The 16,037-nt window shown below is 50.8% G+C and overlaps 1 protein-coding gene across 13 annotated transcripts in view; it reads left to right on the top strand.

Annotated features, from left to right (window-relative positions):
* Positions 1 to 16,037, top strand: part of camta1a (calmodulin binding transcription activator 1a) — a 245,774-nt gene that overhangs the window by 94,087 nt on the left and 135,650 nt on the right. For all 13 annotated transcript variants that reach the window (XM_078087794.1, XM_078087799.1, XM_078087771.1 and 10 more), the window contains one exon: positions 14,284 to 14,351. In XM_078087794.1, coding sequence (XP_077943920.1) covers positions 14,284 to 14,351 — 68 coding nt within the window. The remainder of the gene's footprint in view (positions 1 to 14,283; positions 14,352 to 16,037) is intronic.

Raw genomic sequence — 16,037 nt, forward strand, 5'->3', positions numbered from 1 at the left:
ATTGTTTTTCAGTCCAGCCCGGTAACAACGGGCCATTTATTCACTGTGTCTGCACAGTTCCACCACAGCTTTCTAACAAGCACACACATTTCACGACGCTGTACGCGGTGCACGGAGGGGAGAAAGGTAGCGCGTATCGTCGTTTGCTGGCGCCAGTATCATAGCATGTTAACATCATGTCACGCCAAAATGGGGCGCCGGCTCATCAAAGTTTCAGTTGCTATTTGTAGAGCCAGCGAGGAAAGGTTCGTAATGGAGGGCCTACGAGGAGGGACGCTGGAGAAGGAGGCCCGCTGGCTCGCCAGCTCACGCACACAGATGGACGGTGTGTCAGGGGAATCTCACACTCACTGATCAGAAGCCCCCCCCCCCACCCCCCCGTCCCACGGTGGGAGGAAATGGGACTGAACGAGAGGAGGAAGAGCGGGAGAAGGAGTTAATCACCGCACTAATGCCGCACTTCATCATCGTTTCCCCGAGCCCGCCTGCTCGCCACTGCCGCCGGTACTTGACTGTCTACACAGCACCTCCCCCCCCCCCCTCCTACCCCCCACCCCTGCTCCTGGTCAGAGCCACGACACCACCCCGATGATCGATCACAGAGAGGTGGACTCGCTGGTGCTCAAGTGGCACAACGCGCTTGTGAACGTAAACAAAGCGCCACGTGAAAGTCGGCGACCCTTGAAGGTGGTTCGGGCGGCCGCCCAATAGAGAGAGGACTTGCACCGACCTTCGCCGTCGTGCATCGGATATGCATGCGTGGCAAAGTGCTTTTTGTGCTTTTCCGTGCACGGCCGTTCGACGCTGGTCCTTTGAGGAGGACTATTTATTTTTGCAAAAGCCCACATGTAGTGTGCTGACCCTGAGCTATGTTTGCACACAGCTTATGTGACACGTCTGTGTGTGTGTGTGTGCGTGTCTGCTACTATATATATATATATTTTGTTTGTTCTCTGTTTACTTAGTTCTTAGTGCATGTAGGATGCATGCCGTGCGCGCATAGATGGATCTGAGGCCGGTGGTGAAGGTGAGTGAGTTTGAGCAGACTCCTCCCCCGGGCTCTTGTTCCACAGACAGTTACAAAACAGGGCTTCAGGAAGTGCTTTGCTGTGCTGCCGTGCATGGCCAACCGTCAGCCCGGCCTGAAAAATATGAGTCCGCGTGCGGCGCGCATAACTCACAGCCTTGCTGCCACACCCGCCCCACTGCCCTGGCAAGCACTCCCTCAGACCATAACAGCTCCCACAGCCTCTTAAACCCATTTTAGTCTCCTGGATTAAGTACTGCGAGGTGCCATTCATGCCCAGGCTAGTCCACAAGCCCCGTCTCTGCCTCTGACAAATGCACCTGCGCTCACCTGGCATAATGCTGTGCAATGCATGCAGAGCTAAATATGTCGTATTTATGGATTTTATGTTGCGTTTGAATAGATGAAATGTTTGGCGGCATCGTCACAATTTGTGAATAATGGCTCTTGTCGGAGGACTGTTTGACGTGGTGTCTTAACCTCTGTGGCCTCTAGGTCCTGGGATAATGTCTCACATTGAGTTGTTTTCTTCTTTTATTTTTCATGCGCAGCAGGTTACGTGGCCGATGTCGTCCCTGTCGCTCTCTCGGGGCACTGAATACGCGCATGCGGGTAACAGCCGGCTTTTGTGATCACACCTCAAGTGCCCCGTGAGCCACAAAGAACAAAGATTGCCGCTAGAGACGGGATCATGGAGTCGGAGGCGTTACTGCGTGCCACGCCTGTGTGTGTGTGTGTGTGTGTGTGGCTGAGTGATAGAGTGACAGCCACATGACAGAAGTGAGCTGTGATCACAGCTCTGTTGAGGAGGCACCGATGACAGTGCTTGGCTGGAAGCCCATCAGTTTGTCTATCTTTGTGCCTTTCCGGTCGTACTGTAGGTACACATACACGCAGACACACTCAAACGTACCTGGCTCAGGGCCTTAATGGCTGCCTGTCTGTCACACACATATGCCACCGTCAACAAACTGGAGGTGGATACGCCTCGGTGCAGTGATTTCCGCTTTGGTTCCACATCACCTCCCGCTAATGGTGGTAATTAATTGATGAATGAGGTCAAATCGGAGATATCCATGCACGTCTCAATTCGGATACAACCCCGTCTCGTCCCCGCGCTCACCTCGCCGCCAACCCCCAAGTTGTTTTCTTAATGCGCAGTGCACCACATTCCCCCCGTGCTCATCTGCATAAGACCTTGGGATGAATGTTAACGATGTTTAATTAGACAAGACGTGGGATGGATGGGTGGGTGGAGGCGGCGAGGCCACCGTGGTGCTGTCCCCCCGCTGGGGGGGGGGGAGAACAAATAAAACACAGACGTAGGAAGCTGCAAGCACTCACAAACACACACACACACACACACACACACACGCACACACTTGATGAACAATAAATGGCCCATTAAAGGCCAAAAGCTGCAGCTGAACATGACCTTACATGTGAGTGGTACGCTGTCTTAGTACTATGACCTGCACATTCCATATTTCACCAACATCAAGGGCACAGACCCCTCGTTGTTAATGCAATTCCAATGAAACCTTTTTAAACGCAGTAAATTTGTAGGATATTATGTGGTTATTAATAACTGCCCTTCATTGTAAATCTAATTAACCAAACATCCATTTCCCACAAGCCTCCCGTCTGGAATCAACAGTTTTATTGTGAAATAAAGTGGCCGAAAACGACGTTTTCTCCTCCTGACCCTTTTGTGTTTGTATTTTGGAGAATTTGGAGAGTCTCATAATTAGGACCTTTCTGTCCCTATCTAACTGCGGCTTATTACATCTTCTGGTCCGCAATTGGTTGAGTGAACAATCAATTCCACTGCAAACCGCGCCCGAGGCCGGCGCCCCCGGCTGGACGCGCTTATCTTGGACACTGAGACAAGTTTCCCGTCCCCGGCTCGCTCCGTATAAACATTTCCACGACACCGATCCGTGAGAGAACATCATGCGGCGGCTTACTGTAGGCTAATCCAGCGAGCGATCTCCGTGTCGCTTTGACATCGCGGAGATAAGGGGATGCAGATGTTTCCCCGCCAGCTGTTCCCAGGTGATGTGTCATTACCCAGACTCGGGTCTCACGCCTGCTGTTTTCCCGCTCAACTCCTCAACCCGGGTGACCCGACTGTGTGCCCGAACGCGAAAAAAGCGCCCTCCAGAGTCAAACGTGCACTCTGTGTACGCCGCTCGCGGCTCCTTCTCCTCGAGGCGCGTGCTTATCTCGCCGTCACGGCCAGACGGAGACACCTGCGAACGCGGCGGATTAGCCGGGGGCCGCCTCGGGCGAGGCGTTCGGCTCGGCAGAGCCACGCGGAGAGGCGTCCCGCGGGCCCAGATCGGGATCGGACTACTCAAAAGCCGGCGCACACAAAACATTCAATGCGCGGAGTCATTTGAGAGACACGGGTAAACACGCTTTGATGGCGATAGAGAACAGAGGAGTGCGTTTGTTCTCTTTAGAAACAACAAGGCGGCTCGTTCTCCTTTGTGTTGGAGATGCCATGTTGAATCTCCGCTCTTAATTAATTTGGGGAACGCTGAGGGGGGGGGGGGGGGGCGCTTGTCACCCCCGCTCTCGCCTGTTAGTGCCATTTGTCTCCGCGTGACCTTTGATTTCACACCGCGTTGGTTTTCTCCCGTTATGGACAAGAGGCGTTTTTTTTTTTTTTTTTGCTGACAACAGAGGAAACCTTATCTTTTAAATAAGTAATTCCTCAACTGCTCAGTGAGTTCAGCAGCAAAAATATTGGGATTGCTGAAAAGGCCGGAATGGAGTCTCAGCGGGGAAAAGATCTCCTCTCTCTGTATGCTGCACCACCTTCGCCTGACTCTCATTAAATATTCCACGATGCTGTGTTTGAACAAGGCTTTTTCACTGAATACTTTATTCTGTGCTACAATACCGCTTCTGTTTGTTGATATGATACTCGTTTTTTTTCCTTTTTCTTTCTTGTAGTGTCGACGTAGGTGAAGGCTTTCAAACACGTTACATGTTGTTTGACTGCGTCAGTTATTTTGACGTGGTTACGAGGGCTCCATGTGAGTCTAGGCGGACGGCTCGGTGTGTGTGTGCGTGTGTTGGGGGGGGCGCGCTGGTTTATTCTTGTATTGTGGAGGGTGGAATAGCACCAGCCAGGCCGCCGCCGACCCGGAGCTTGGGGCTTTTGGGGCGGCGGCGGCATTGATTGGGTTGATGGCCAGAGTGACGGAGAGTTGGGTGGGGTGAGGGACTGTGCTGGCACATGGCTCCGTGGGTTCTGGCCAACACCGTAGCAATCGCTATGAATTATATTACGCCTTGGCAACTGCTTACTGCCAGATTCATCTTAGCAGTCATTGGGTTATTTCCTTACACAATTTGTCAAAAGCTTTCTCGGGTCAACAGATTACAAGATTAAAAAGCAGGCGGAATTAGGCAAATAGTATTACGACAGCTTTCAAAGGCGTAGCAGCTAACCTGCGATGCGATGCTTTCTTTCTGCCCGGATTTAAAAAACAGATGACGTGAAAATTAGAACACTGTTTTCTCTGAAGACCTCTAGAACAGCTGCCTGGGAAGCTGCCGGGATGACACCTCATTCAACGGCTGCCTGCCGGAGCGCTCCCGAGGTAGAAGTGATGCCTCGGGCCTTTTGTCCAACTCTGACATGGCTGTTCGGACACCTTTTGTTCTGGAAGGAGAGGCCCATTCACAGCGTGCCCGGGGAACAAATTGAATCTGGTTGACAATTAATAGCCGGCCGGCGTGTTTAATTAAGAGCATGTAGCCAGTGAGAGACGTGACGGAGATAAACAGAGGAGAGCCGGACCGGGCTCACAAAGGAGCAGGCCATCGGAGCGTCCGGCTGATCGATTCCCCGCCGTCTGCCGAGAGCGGCGTTCACAAAGAAGCAGCCCGCGCCTCCAGCTCTCCTCGGGCCAAACTTTTAGAGGTTTGAGATGCCAGACAGATAATGCACACCGGGCAGACGGGAGTGTGTAGATAGAGGCGGAAAAGTTGAGGAAAAGTCGGGGAGAAAATAAAGCTGGAGGTGAAACCTATACAGCCGCACGGATGCACTTTAGCGTTTGATGGTTTTTTGGTGAGAACGACCTTGAGCGCGATGATTGTTGGTGTAGACTGGTCATTGACTGTAGCTCACGTGGATGGTTTGTGTTACATGGACGTCTGCTGTTGGGCTCTGCTGTTTGGAGACAAAACATGCACGCCGGCAAGCTGGTTCGACTTCAGGCGTCTGTGACCTTCACAGTCCCACATTCCCGTTATTGTAACATGAACACAAAGCGGCAGAGAGCCAAGAGAGAAGAGGGGTGGAGAGACACAGAGAGAGAGGGAGAGAGAGAGAGAGAGGGAGGGAGAGAGAGAGAGAGAGAGAGAGAGAGAGGGAGGGAGAGAGAAAGAGAGAGAGAGAGAGAGGGAGAGAGAGGGAGGGCACTTGACAGCTTGCCTGATAGGCCAAACAATACCAGCCATGGCCAGCCAACGCTCTGGAACCCTACACACACACACACATACACACACACACACACACGCGTGTACGTGCACGCACACTCACTTCAATTAAAGAGAACCCTCCTCCAGAACTAACAATCACATCAGTCAGCGAGATGGCAGGAGCTGAGAGAAGATAAAAAGAGCCCGGTTTATGTGAGGATTTGACTGATACTCTGTGTGTGTGTGTGTGTGTGTGTGTCTGTGTGTGTTTGTGCTGCCTGGACATGTGTGTGCTGCCAGGCGTACAGAGAGATGACAGGAACAGAAAAGGGAGCTGCAGCAATGTAACTTGTTCATGTAAGAATTAAAAGTGTGTCTGTGTGTGCGTGCGTGTGTGTGTGTGTGTGTGTGTGCGTGTGCGTGTGCGTGTGTGTGTGTGCCGTACAGACGGTGTATAGCAATAGAGGATAAAGGCATGAGTCTGACAGACAAAGGGTGATCCTTTCATGCTGACGAGTAGTTGGGGGTGTAAAAAAGACTTTCTGCCGGCTAATTGGCCTGAGCTGGAGATCGGTCCATCCCTTTGGTGAATTTTCAGACATGTCTCGTCTTAATGTCTTCTCTGTCTGTCTCCCGCGTGGAAGGTGTTGCTCTCCTTGGATGGACAGGGCGGCGTGGGCTCAATACTTCATCCCGTCTCTTTCCCCGACATATACTGTAGTCGATTAGAGACCTAACCTTTTTGACCTTTAACACATAATCAGCCTCTTCTTCAATCTGTGTCTTCGCCCCTTTCTCTGCTCCTCTCCCCCCTCTCCCCCCTCTCTCCCCTCCTCCTCCTCCTCCGGCTCTCCGTCTCCAGTCTTCCTGCCTTTAACTCGACGGACAGGCTTCGTTCTCTGCGCCACAGTTTCCTCCCCCGTCAGCACAGTCTGCATCTTTGTATTCAAGCGCCCTTCCACCGGAGCTGCATAAACACTGTAAACTTTGCGTAACCCCCTTGTGTTCTTTCTCAGGCGCGGCGCGCCACTCGTGCACGCGCTCAAATTTGCCGGCACGCGCCCGGCGCCGCACGTGCGTGCGTGACCGCGCGGTCAAACAGAGCTGCGGTTTCAAAAAGGGAGACCTTTAGGTGGTTTCGGGGTGTGTCTCGGAATGAAAGTTGGAAATTGGTTTCATGCAAGGGTGCCCCAGTCATTTGGCTGCACTCAATAGGGGGGATTCAGAGGATAATGCCGGCATTAATTGATTCTGGAGGCTGAAATAAATAGGCTTTCAAGACAGAACCCGGCTCATTTGTCCCATTCGGGGAGTCCCCCCCCCTCTTTGGATAAGTCCAGCGGGAGCCTTAAAATGAAGGTTGACATCGGTTGATTGATACGAAGTGAGCGGTGACCTTCTAGATTCCTCTGCCACTTCGTTTATGCGCGATGCCACCGCTCCTTGACTTTGGGTCAAATTCCGGTGGGTTTTGAGGATGCAGCGCTTAGATTTCTCAGCGTGTCCCCACAGAGAGGAACCTCACCTCAATTATATCTAGATGACATTTTACACCCTCTCTGTGGATTTCACAAAGCAAAATACAGCTACAACAACGTAGCGTCTACGTCTGCACCCCGTTGTCAAATTTGGGAAATTACATTGGGAGCCGAACAGACCTGGCGGGCAGTTGGGTAACAGGACATGGCTCTTTATTGTCTGCTGTCGACCAAAACAAGAGCGCTCTGTCAAACAGAAGACATACAGTACAGAATTAGAGGGAGGAAACACTGACAACCCCCCCCCCACCCCTCCCTCCATTTAACGCTGAGTGCTCCCGCCGGTTGTGTGTTTTATTTTTGCCGGACAGAAGTTAGGTTTGAGGGGGAGAAGTTGAGCAGCAGGGTGGGGTAACAGACTCTGCGGTGGGGCTGGGGTAAGGTCAGCATCGTGGAGGGGCTCCGCTACCCTCCATTCTCCTTGGATGGGCTGTCAGCGGGCGGGCGGGGGGGGGGGGGGGGGGGGGGGGAGACATCCCGCTGCATCGATGATGAAGAGGACGTGCGGCGCCGACGCCAGAGGTCAGACAGGAAGCTAGGAAGGGAACAGAACATGGCCGCTTCAAGCCACTCCCCCCTCCCCCACAGCGCGCCACCATGCGCCCGCGCTCGCATACGCGTCCAATCTGCCCCGTTCACCGAGGCAGAGCCCCGTGTCTCCGCCGACGTGCGTCTTAAGAGTCTTGCCAGGAGTTACAGCCTGAGGGAAACAGAGATGGGAGGAGAGAGAGAGAGAGAGAATCATTACACGAGACACATCTCTCAAGGGCAAAGCAGTGGGCGGTCCTTTTAGATCAGCAGGCTCGCCGGCGCACGCGTCCACGGCAACAAGCCGGGGGGTCACAGTGCGCCGCGTGATGGTGGTAGAGAAAGACGGATGGATTTCATCTCGGCTCCACTTTATTTCCTGTTCCCATTCAGTGTTTCCCTGACGCATAACACAGCACGGGCAAAATAATGACACCCGAGACAGCCGAAGGAAGGCCGAGCTTCATGCCGGCTCACGGCTCCCGTTTCCTGGTCTCTCTCTTTCTGTCCGTTCCCTTCAGCAGGGTGCAGCGTCTCCTCCCAGGGTGGAGGAGGTGGGAGGGGAAGTCCTCTTGCCCCAACAACACGACAATAACGATGACGTGCATGTATTTTTCATTTCTCGCAAAATGAAGCCTGCAGCCATTCGCGGAGCCATGAGGGTCACAGACTTGCAAGGAAGAGGCCATCTAACATATTTTGTGCAATTGTGGTATTCGTCACGTTTCAAGGTTTGTTTTGTGAATAATATCCTCGGTGAAATGGCGAAACTATTTGTTTTCTTTTCTTAAATCCTGCTCATGTCCATGAAATAAACATAAAATAATCCCTTTAGCTAGTGGTTAACACGGTTAATTGATACCGAAGCTAATCCTAATTAAATAACTCCTTCTTCTCCTGCCGTGGTGCTGCAGTATTTATCTGTCGCACGTAGCATTGTGCCTGGTTTCTTGCAATTAACAAATTCTTAAGGCCGACAAACTTGAAGAATGATAGAATTGGCCCACTTGACAAGCCGGCTGTTTAATTGCTTGCCGAAACACTTGTTTTGTCTTTTCAGTACAATTCACAGATGCTCGACACATGTTGAGCCGCGCCAACCCGGTGGAATACAGCTGCAGTGCACCTTAGCCTGCGTTCTACACCATCCTCCCAAAAAGATATTCTTTGACGTTCAGAGATGTGTGGAAAATATCGGCTGCAATATGTGACTCGTGATTTGCATAATCATTAAACCATTCAGTAACCCCTGGTGTCCCGTATGGAAACATCTCCATTTGTTATGTTTCTTATTCCTCATTTATTCTGGTTTCACCATTGATTTGTCATCCCTCTGCGGAAACTGTTGTGTCTTACTTTTTACGTGTGTGTGTGTGTGTGTGTGTTCGTGGCCATTGAGGGAGCACGCACAAGAGCTTTGTTGTACGCACACCAATCATTTTTCATATCGCATTAATAAATTAAAGTTACGTCGTGATAAAAAATCACCACCTCCCCTCCGTCACTCTTCCTTCTTATTGCTAAATCCTCTGTTTGTATAAAAGCACAGAGTGTGTAGAAGTGACACAGTAAACAAAAAGCAGTGCTGGCGGAGCAGCTGCTGTGGGTTGCATTGATTGTGGGAGCGGGGAGGCGTGCGGCGTTGAGGAGGCTCCCCAAGAGAATGCCTCCTTTTCTCTCAACAGTCTTGTGACCAGCATGCCAAGCAGAAATGTGAAGAGAGGCATTGACCAACGACTGGAAAACATCCAAGCTGTCTAGGATCAGTGCCAAATTGATCCCAGAACTGTGGGTAACGCGGGCCAGCGGACGGCCCGTCTCGCTCCTCTCGCCTCCTGTGTGTGTGTGTGGCGGGAGAGAGCTGAACCCCGGCAGCGCCAGGAGGCGCGTATATGCGAGCGCGTGTTTGAAACATGTGCGTTCCGAGCAAACGAGACCTGAACGCACGTGCTTGTCAGGACGAAGAGGGCGGTTTGCTCCTTCACCAGCGGGGCACCAGAGTGGACACCACGTGACCGAACATCAACCTCCATAGCAGAGGAAGGCGAGCCTTCGGAGAGCCTCGAAGGCTGGAGGTTACATCTTTGCTATACCTCCCTGCCTCACTACCTCCCCACAGTTTAAAAGAGTAATATGGCCATGTGAGATTTAATAGATACAGTGTGTGATGCATTATTGCTTGTGCATTAAGAATTCATGAAGGATAAACAACCAAAGAAATTCCGAAATGATACAGAAAAGGCGCCTATGCTGGCAGAATCGAACCAGAGCGCTCCGTTCTAATCACCGTACCTTTGCGCTTCTCCTGTTTTAAATGCATTTATCATTGTCATGGGGTGGGGAGGGGGGACAAAAAACTTCTTCTCTCTACTTTTTGATTATCGTCTCCCTTTTCAGAAACTCCACCCCCCCCCCCCTCCCCTCCTCCTCTATTCCATTCTTTCTTTAGAGCCAGTGTCTATCTTTCCTGTGTCTAATTGCATTTGAATTTTCTTTTCTTTTTTTCTGGTGTAATCTTGTGATAGCCTAGAGCCTCGGTAACCCCACCCCCCACCCCGAATCCCCACCAGTCCATTTGTGCCCGGCCTCAGGGCAGGTTGGCTTCCGGGGCTTCCCTGGAGGAAATATCAGATGACCTGGCACTCCACTGCAAAACCCAGGTCATCAGGGAGGGCTCCTCTCACCGCATCCACCCCCCTCCACCCCCTTCTCATCCACTTCCTGCTTTCAAGTGCAGGGCAAGGTCAAAGCTTTGAGGATGCGTTCCCCAGACTTCACCACGGGGCAGGCTGGAGGCGCTGCACTCCTCTCTTCCCAGACTTTGCCCCATCTTTTCTTTTTGCATCTTCCTGCTCTCTCATATTCGTTTCATTAGCTCAAGCTTTTACTGCAATCAATACCGTTGCTAAAGTTAGTTTTTTCTAATACGGCGATTTATTAAGTGCCTTTTCATTAATGCCACTGGAGCACCGGAGTAAACGAATGGTACTGTAATGGACAAAACACATTATGTCATTTTTAATCCTTTTTTTGGGGGGAGGGGGGGGGGGGTGTGAAGATTTCTAAGACGCTTTTGTGTCTCGTCACTGTTTTACATTGTCAGACAGTGATGTAACTGTTGGTATTTCAACGTTGGGGCACAAGGGAACGCGCGTTGTTCCCACCTCTCATTTTTCCGTCCGCTGTGCTGCGGATGCAGAAGGAAGGGGGGGGGGGGGGGCCAGGCATTACAGACGGTGTTTAGAGACAGGTGTCTGATGCGTCCCGAGATAATGCAGAGAGACTCCTATCTCTCCTCCTAATGGCGCAGCGACGGCTGTTTCAAGTGATCGCGTCTTGTCAGCCAAAAGCCGGAGCGCTGGTCGTCTCAACGCAACACTCGTTCCTCCCATAAATATCCATAAATCAAACACGCTCGTGATAGAGAGAATCAGAGGGAACAGCAAAGCGATCTAGCCCTCAGGTCGTCCCGGGACGGTGAATCTACCATCGGAAATCTCCGTTGAACATTAGCGTCATGTTTTACTGGCTTTTGTGCATTGAGAAAGGGTCAAAGGAAACCCACCTGATCCGTCTCCAAGCGGTTGCTCCTGAAATTGCCATTACTCCGAGACAATCCAAATATGGGACGAGTCAAATGCTTTTTATTTACCCAGCCTACTGCTCCTGTTCCCACGTCCTGCTCCCTTGATGCAAAGAAGTGAAATGGGATGAATATGTGAGTGTCATCTCCCATTCCAAATAGCTAGACATTTGAAAAGCTGATTCTCTGAGAAAACGTTGTACCTCTAGAGAGAGAATACCATCTGTAAGACAGTAAAAGACGGTCGTCTCAAAGGGGAATCGTTTCTCACCAAGGGTTTCCTTGTCACCTCAGCAGGTATAGGAAAGAAAAATAAAAATAAATGAGTAAGTGGGAGTGAGAGAGTGAGACTGGAGAAGGTGTGTGTGTGTGTGTGTGTGTGTGTGTGTGTGTGTGTGTCGAGGAGAACTAGAGGAGCGACACACTGATGAGTGACACCTCCTGAAGAGCATGTTAATAACACGCCGGGCACGAGCAGGTAAACAGTAATCAGGCCCTCTTATTGTTACACGGTGGAGAGAATCGCACACACACACAAACACTCTCCATCTCCATCAGCCCCTGAAACCGCCACACTGCTCCGTCATGTTGCGGGGCGCCCCCCCCCCCTCCTCCCCCCTGTGCTAACAGTGTGTCGCAGCTTTCGCCGAGACAAAAGGAACAAACGAGATGGTTTGGGTTACAACAAACAGCTCCGGGTTGTTCCTGGAAAATGAAAGCCCCCCCTTTTTTTTTCATTTTCTTTTTTTTTTTTTTGTCGAAACCACCGTGTCAATTAGAGGAGGTGTTGCTCAAACGCGCTCTCCGGTTCACCGGTAGCTCGATTGTTATTTATTTAGAACAGGTGAGTTTTGAGTTTGCCTCAATTTTCAGCTGTGCAGAAAAGCAGCTCCAGCAGCACCTGGAGATGAATACGGCACATAGACCGCGTCGGCCCGAGAGGCGGAGGCACAAAGGGAGGAAGTTCAAACGGCCCTCCGCAAGCAGGAGTCTAACCTGTGAGGTGGAGAGAAGTCGGAGCCGTGTGTGTGTGTGTGTGTGTGGGGGGGCTCTAATGAATATTTCCCCGGTGAGGAAGAGGCACCGAGGTCAGCAAATAGAGTCCAGAGCCCATTGACAGCTGCTGGTTTGACTTTGATGCACCATCAGTGCCGCCCCCCCCCCCACCCTCTTGCACTAACCCGCTGGCATGTTTGTTCAACCTGAACACACGCTAGCCTCTCATTATGCCGCCCATGCAAACTTTTGTCTCTTTGCATCTGTTTAATGGCTGCACGTCTGTTTTTGTTTGTTTCCTCACCATAAGATTATTGCACCTTTATGGTTGGTCGGGGGGTTGGAATAATCCCTGGCATCTGTTCGGAGAGGGAGGGGCGCGCGAAGGGCCAGAGGTAGAGGCTCACTTCTAAGTGTGTTCGTTTTTTTTCTTTTTCCTTTTTTAAATACGAGACCATGCGGCCCGATATTTCATGGTGCGCCACAGAGACCGGGGTGATGGAAGGAGCTCTGTGCTAACAGGCACAGAGGTCACTGAAGGAGCTTCCTGCCGCCGTTTCTATGCCTCCCAAAACGAGCCCACAATAGCCAGGATTAATCTGACCACTGCCGCCGTGGTCCAATTTAGGCACCAATGCAAGAAATACATTTATCGTGGCCCTAATATCAAAGCCTTATTTTTTTATTTCTATGTAAACATTGCATTTGATTTTCCTATTTTCGTCACACAGCATAAGTTATGAAGGAGCCCTGAGCTCTTTTTCTGACAGCCTCATCCGCTTCCTTTCTTTTTGTCGGTACAACACTCCATATTGCCACAGCTCCGCCGCCTCCGGTCATTATGGCAAGAGAACAGGAGGCTAATCAACGCGGCATTATCTCCCAGGCTGCACCTGGAGGCGTAGGTGCCAGTCAGGCTAACCCCCCACCCACTCTCCCCTCTTTCGGTCGGGACCCCCGCCAGCCCGGGAACCCCCCTCGCCCGGCAGCGCCCTTCGGCGTCCCCACGGGCCATCGGCAGTGTGCTGCGTCTCCGTGCCAGGTCACACTGGTGACACGGCCTCCGTTGGCCAATCGGCGCCCTGCGCATGCAAAGAGAGGAAGCAGGAAGGAAGCACATCTGGCTCAGCTACTGCGATCGCTGTCTGCTGCCAAATGGGATTTTTCATTTTTTCCCAAATCCTGCCGTTGAATACATCCGATTTTTCCGTTTTGGGAGACATCACTGCCCCGTGTGGCCGGGCGAAGCAAAGCAACAACATGAAAACATGAACGACTGAACAAGACTTACACACGTTACACATCCTTAAGAACTGAGATGAGATGATGTTTCTGTGCAAGGTGACGGCAGGTCTGTCCTTGTGTCTGGCTCTCTCCGACACTCTGCGATAATTTCCATGCCAAAGAGCGAATTGCCGGCTGTCGCTAGTAATCATTAGGTTGTCTACCGGCGTCCAAAGTGCTTTCATTTCTGCCCATTAGTTTGGTAGGAAAATGGCCGGGTATGGTCAGGCGTCTGACTGATGCAGTAGGCAGAGCGAGCACGGGAAACACGAGAGAGCTCGAAGCATCTCTGTACAGACCAGCGGCAGTTTGGGCTTTTTTAAAAATAAACACATATTTCAGTGTCTTTAACATCTATTTCTACACAACTGACTCCAAAGGATCTCCACCCTCTTCCGAAGTCGCAGTACACACACATGTCAATATTGCGAGACTGGCGTGTAATTATTATTCAAAGGTTAAAGAGTGGATTGATCCACAGAGGAGTGTCAAGGGCAGATCAAAGGGATCTGGGGGAGGATCGGACCAAAAATGTTAAAAGCTGCTCCGTCTCAAACACAGAGACATCAATCTTCCTGTGAGCACCTTGATGTCCTCAGAGGAGAACTTGATCAAAGCTCTCCGAACAAAGATGGTCTCAGAAGATGATCTGACCTTAGCTGCTTTCCGCTTCTGTCTTTCACTTTACTTTCACCGCTCTCCGTTTACCTGCCCGAGCTCCCCGCCCCGCGGTTCCGTCTCCGCCGTGTTTGCGCTGCTGGTTAGGCCGCCGGAATATCAATGAAGCGGCCTCACCGATGTATTACAAACACAAGAGAACGGTGATTAAAGATGACATGTCTAAGCCTCACTCCCTTTCTCTCCCTCCTCTCTGCTCTTTTCCACAGGAGATCGCGGCTTACTTGATAACATTTGAAAAGCATGAAGAATGGCTAACGACGTCCCCTAAAACAAGGTAAGAGAATCGCACTTTAAAACACACATTAAGAATCACAGCCCTGAACGTGTTGCGTTCAAAGAGCCGAAAAAAACACATTTTTCTCCTTGCAAACCCCCTTGAAGTTCAGTGTAGGATGTTAAATATTAAAAGCTGCTGATGGCTGTTCAGAAAAGTTTACAGATAAACGATAGAATATTAATATTGACTAATAATTCCTTTTATCAAACCTATTAACATAACCTGCCCCGGTGCAACATCTGCTTTGGATGGTATGTTAATGTGTTCCTATCCATCTGCACATTCACCACTCAGCTAATAGCACCGCTGAAGCAGGAGGTGTTTGTCTGGGTCAGACGTTACACCCACACGAGGAACAAAATGCCAAGAGCAACTGTAATGTTTAAAAAAGAATAACGGGTGCCAGCGTTGCAATTTGTTTATTTTGTTAATGTCTGCAGATACATATTGGGGCCAATTTGCAAATGAGAGAATATTTCCTCCCGGGCTTTTCAGCCAACACGTGCAACTTAACGTCAGCCGACGAACGGTTATCGCGGCAGCACCGGCTGGGATGTAGAATAGTTAATAATGCACGAGGCTTTGTAATAACATTTCTCCCCACTTGACAAAGTAGTGGACGGCCCTTTGTTTAAGTGTCTTTGGACGGTCCGGGATTTTGTCAGACCGCACAGTCACCGTCACGCCATGTCCCGTCTGCGCTTCCTCGCGCTCCCGCTCAGTGCGATATGTTAAAACTCGTCTTCCTCTTTTTCCCTTTTTCGGCATTATTAGCAGTCCTCAGCCGTGTAGCAAACGGACAGTGGGCCCGGTGACGGAGAACCCGTTCCTCTCGTCCCTCTCCCCACCCCTCCTTTCTGCTCGCTGCCTCGCAGGGACATTGATAATCGTTCCGCACAGAGACACTGCCAATTAGAATACATTCTTTGGTTTAATTATGAAGCGCGGGCCAAAAGAGCACCGAGGACACCTTCGTCTTTTTTTCTTTCTTCATTTTTACCACGAATGTCCTCTACTCTCCAACTCACCCAAAGTGAAACCAGCGTTATTCCCCCAGGGGCCTGCAGATTTAGTATTGGACTCGTCGTAAGTAGGGTAAGTCCACTAACACTGGTACAGTTTTGCCGAGCAAGCAATTAATCAACGGATCCGTTTTTTCAACAAAATAAAAAGGACCACTTTAAGTATCGTGTTTACCACAGAAGTTACTCAAGAAATCTTTGTCGACTGAGACCAGATCAACCAATTAGTTGAATCGACTAAGAGCAGCCCTATTAGTGTCTCCAGAACATACATGGGACGTAATCCTGCTGTACGAGAACACACACACACACACACACCAACACACCAAGGAACAAACATAAACGGGTGAAGATTGTAAAAAAACAAAAAAAAGAGACTCTGAAGGGTACTGAATCATTCCAAATGTCAAGGTGCTGGCATCCTGCAGCCCCAGAAAGCCTAAAAGTGACACTTGTGAGAGATGTGAGGGACTTTTGATCCAAATGGTCCTCCGGATGCTCATGGCCACAGTCTGTCACCTCTGGCTGTCTGTTAATGCCGGGGTCTCAGCTGCCAGCGTGCTCAAGGGCTCCAACCTGCGCAGCGCGTCTCAGCGCAGGTGCTGATATCTCAGCAAATGTGTCACCGGGGGAGCGTCCCACTGCTAGACAACCCAGCACA

The sequence above is a fragment of the Gasterosteus aculeatus genome, chromosome 2 (genome assembly GCF_964276395.1).
Source record: "Gasterosteus aculeatus chromosome 2, fGasAcu3.hap1.1, whole genome shotgun sequence".
NCBI classification, from domain to species: Eukaryota; Metazoa; Chordata; class Actinopteri; order Perciformes; family Gasterosteidae; genus Gasterosteus; species Gasterosteus aculeatus.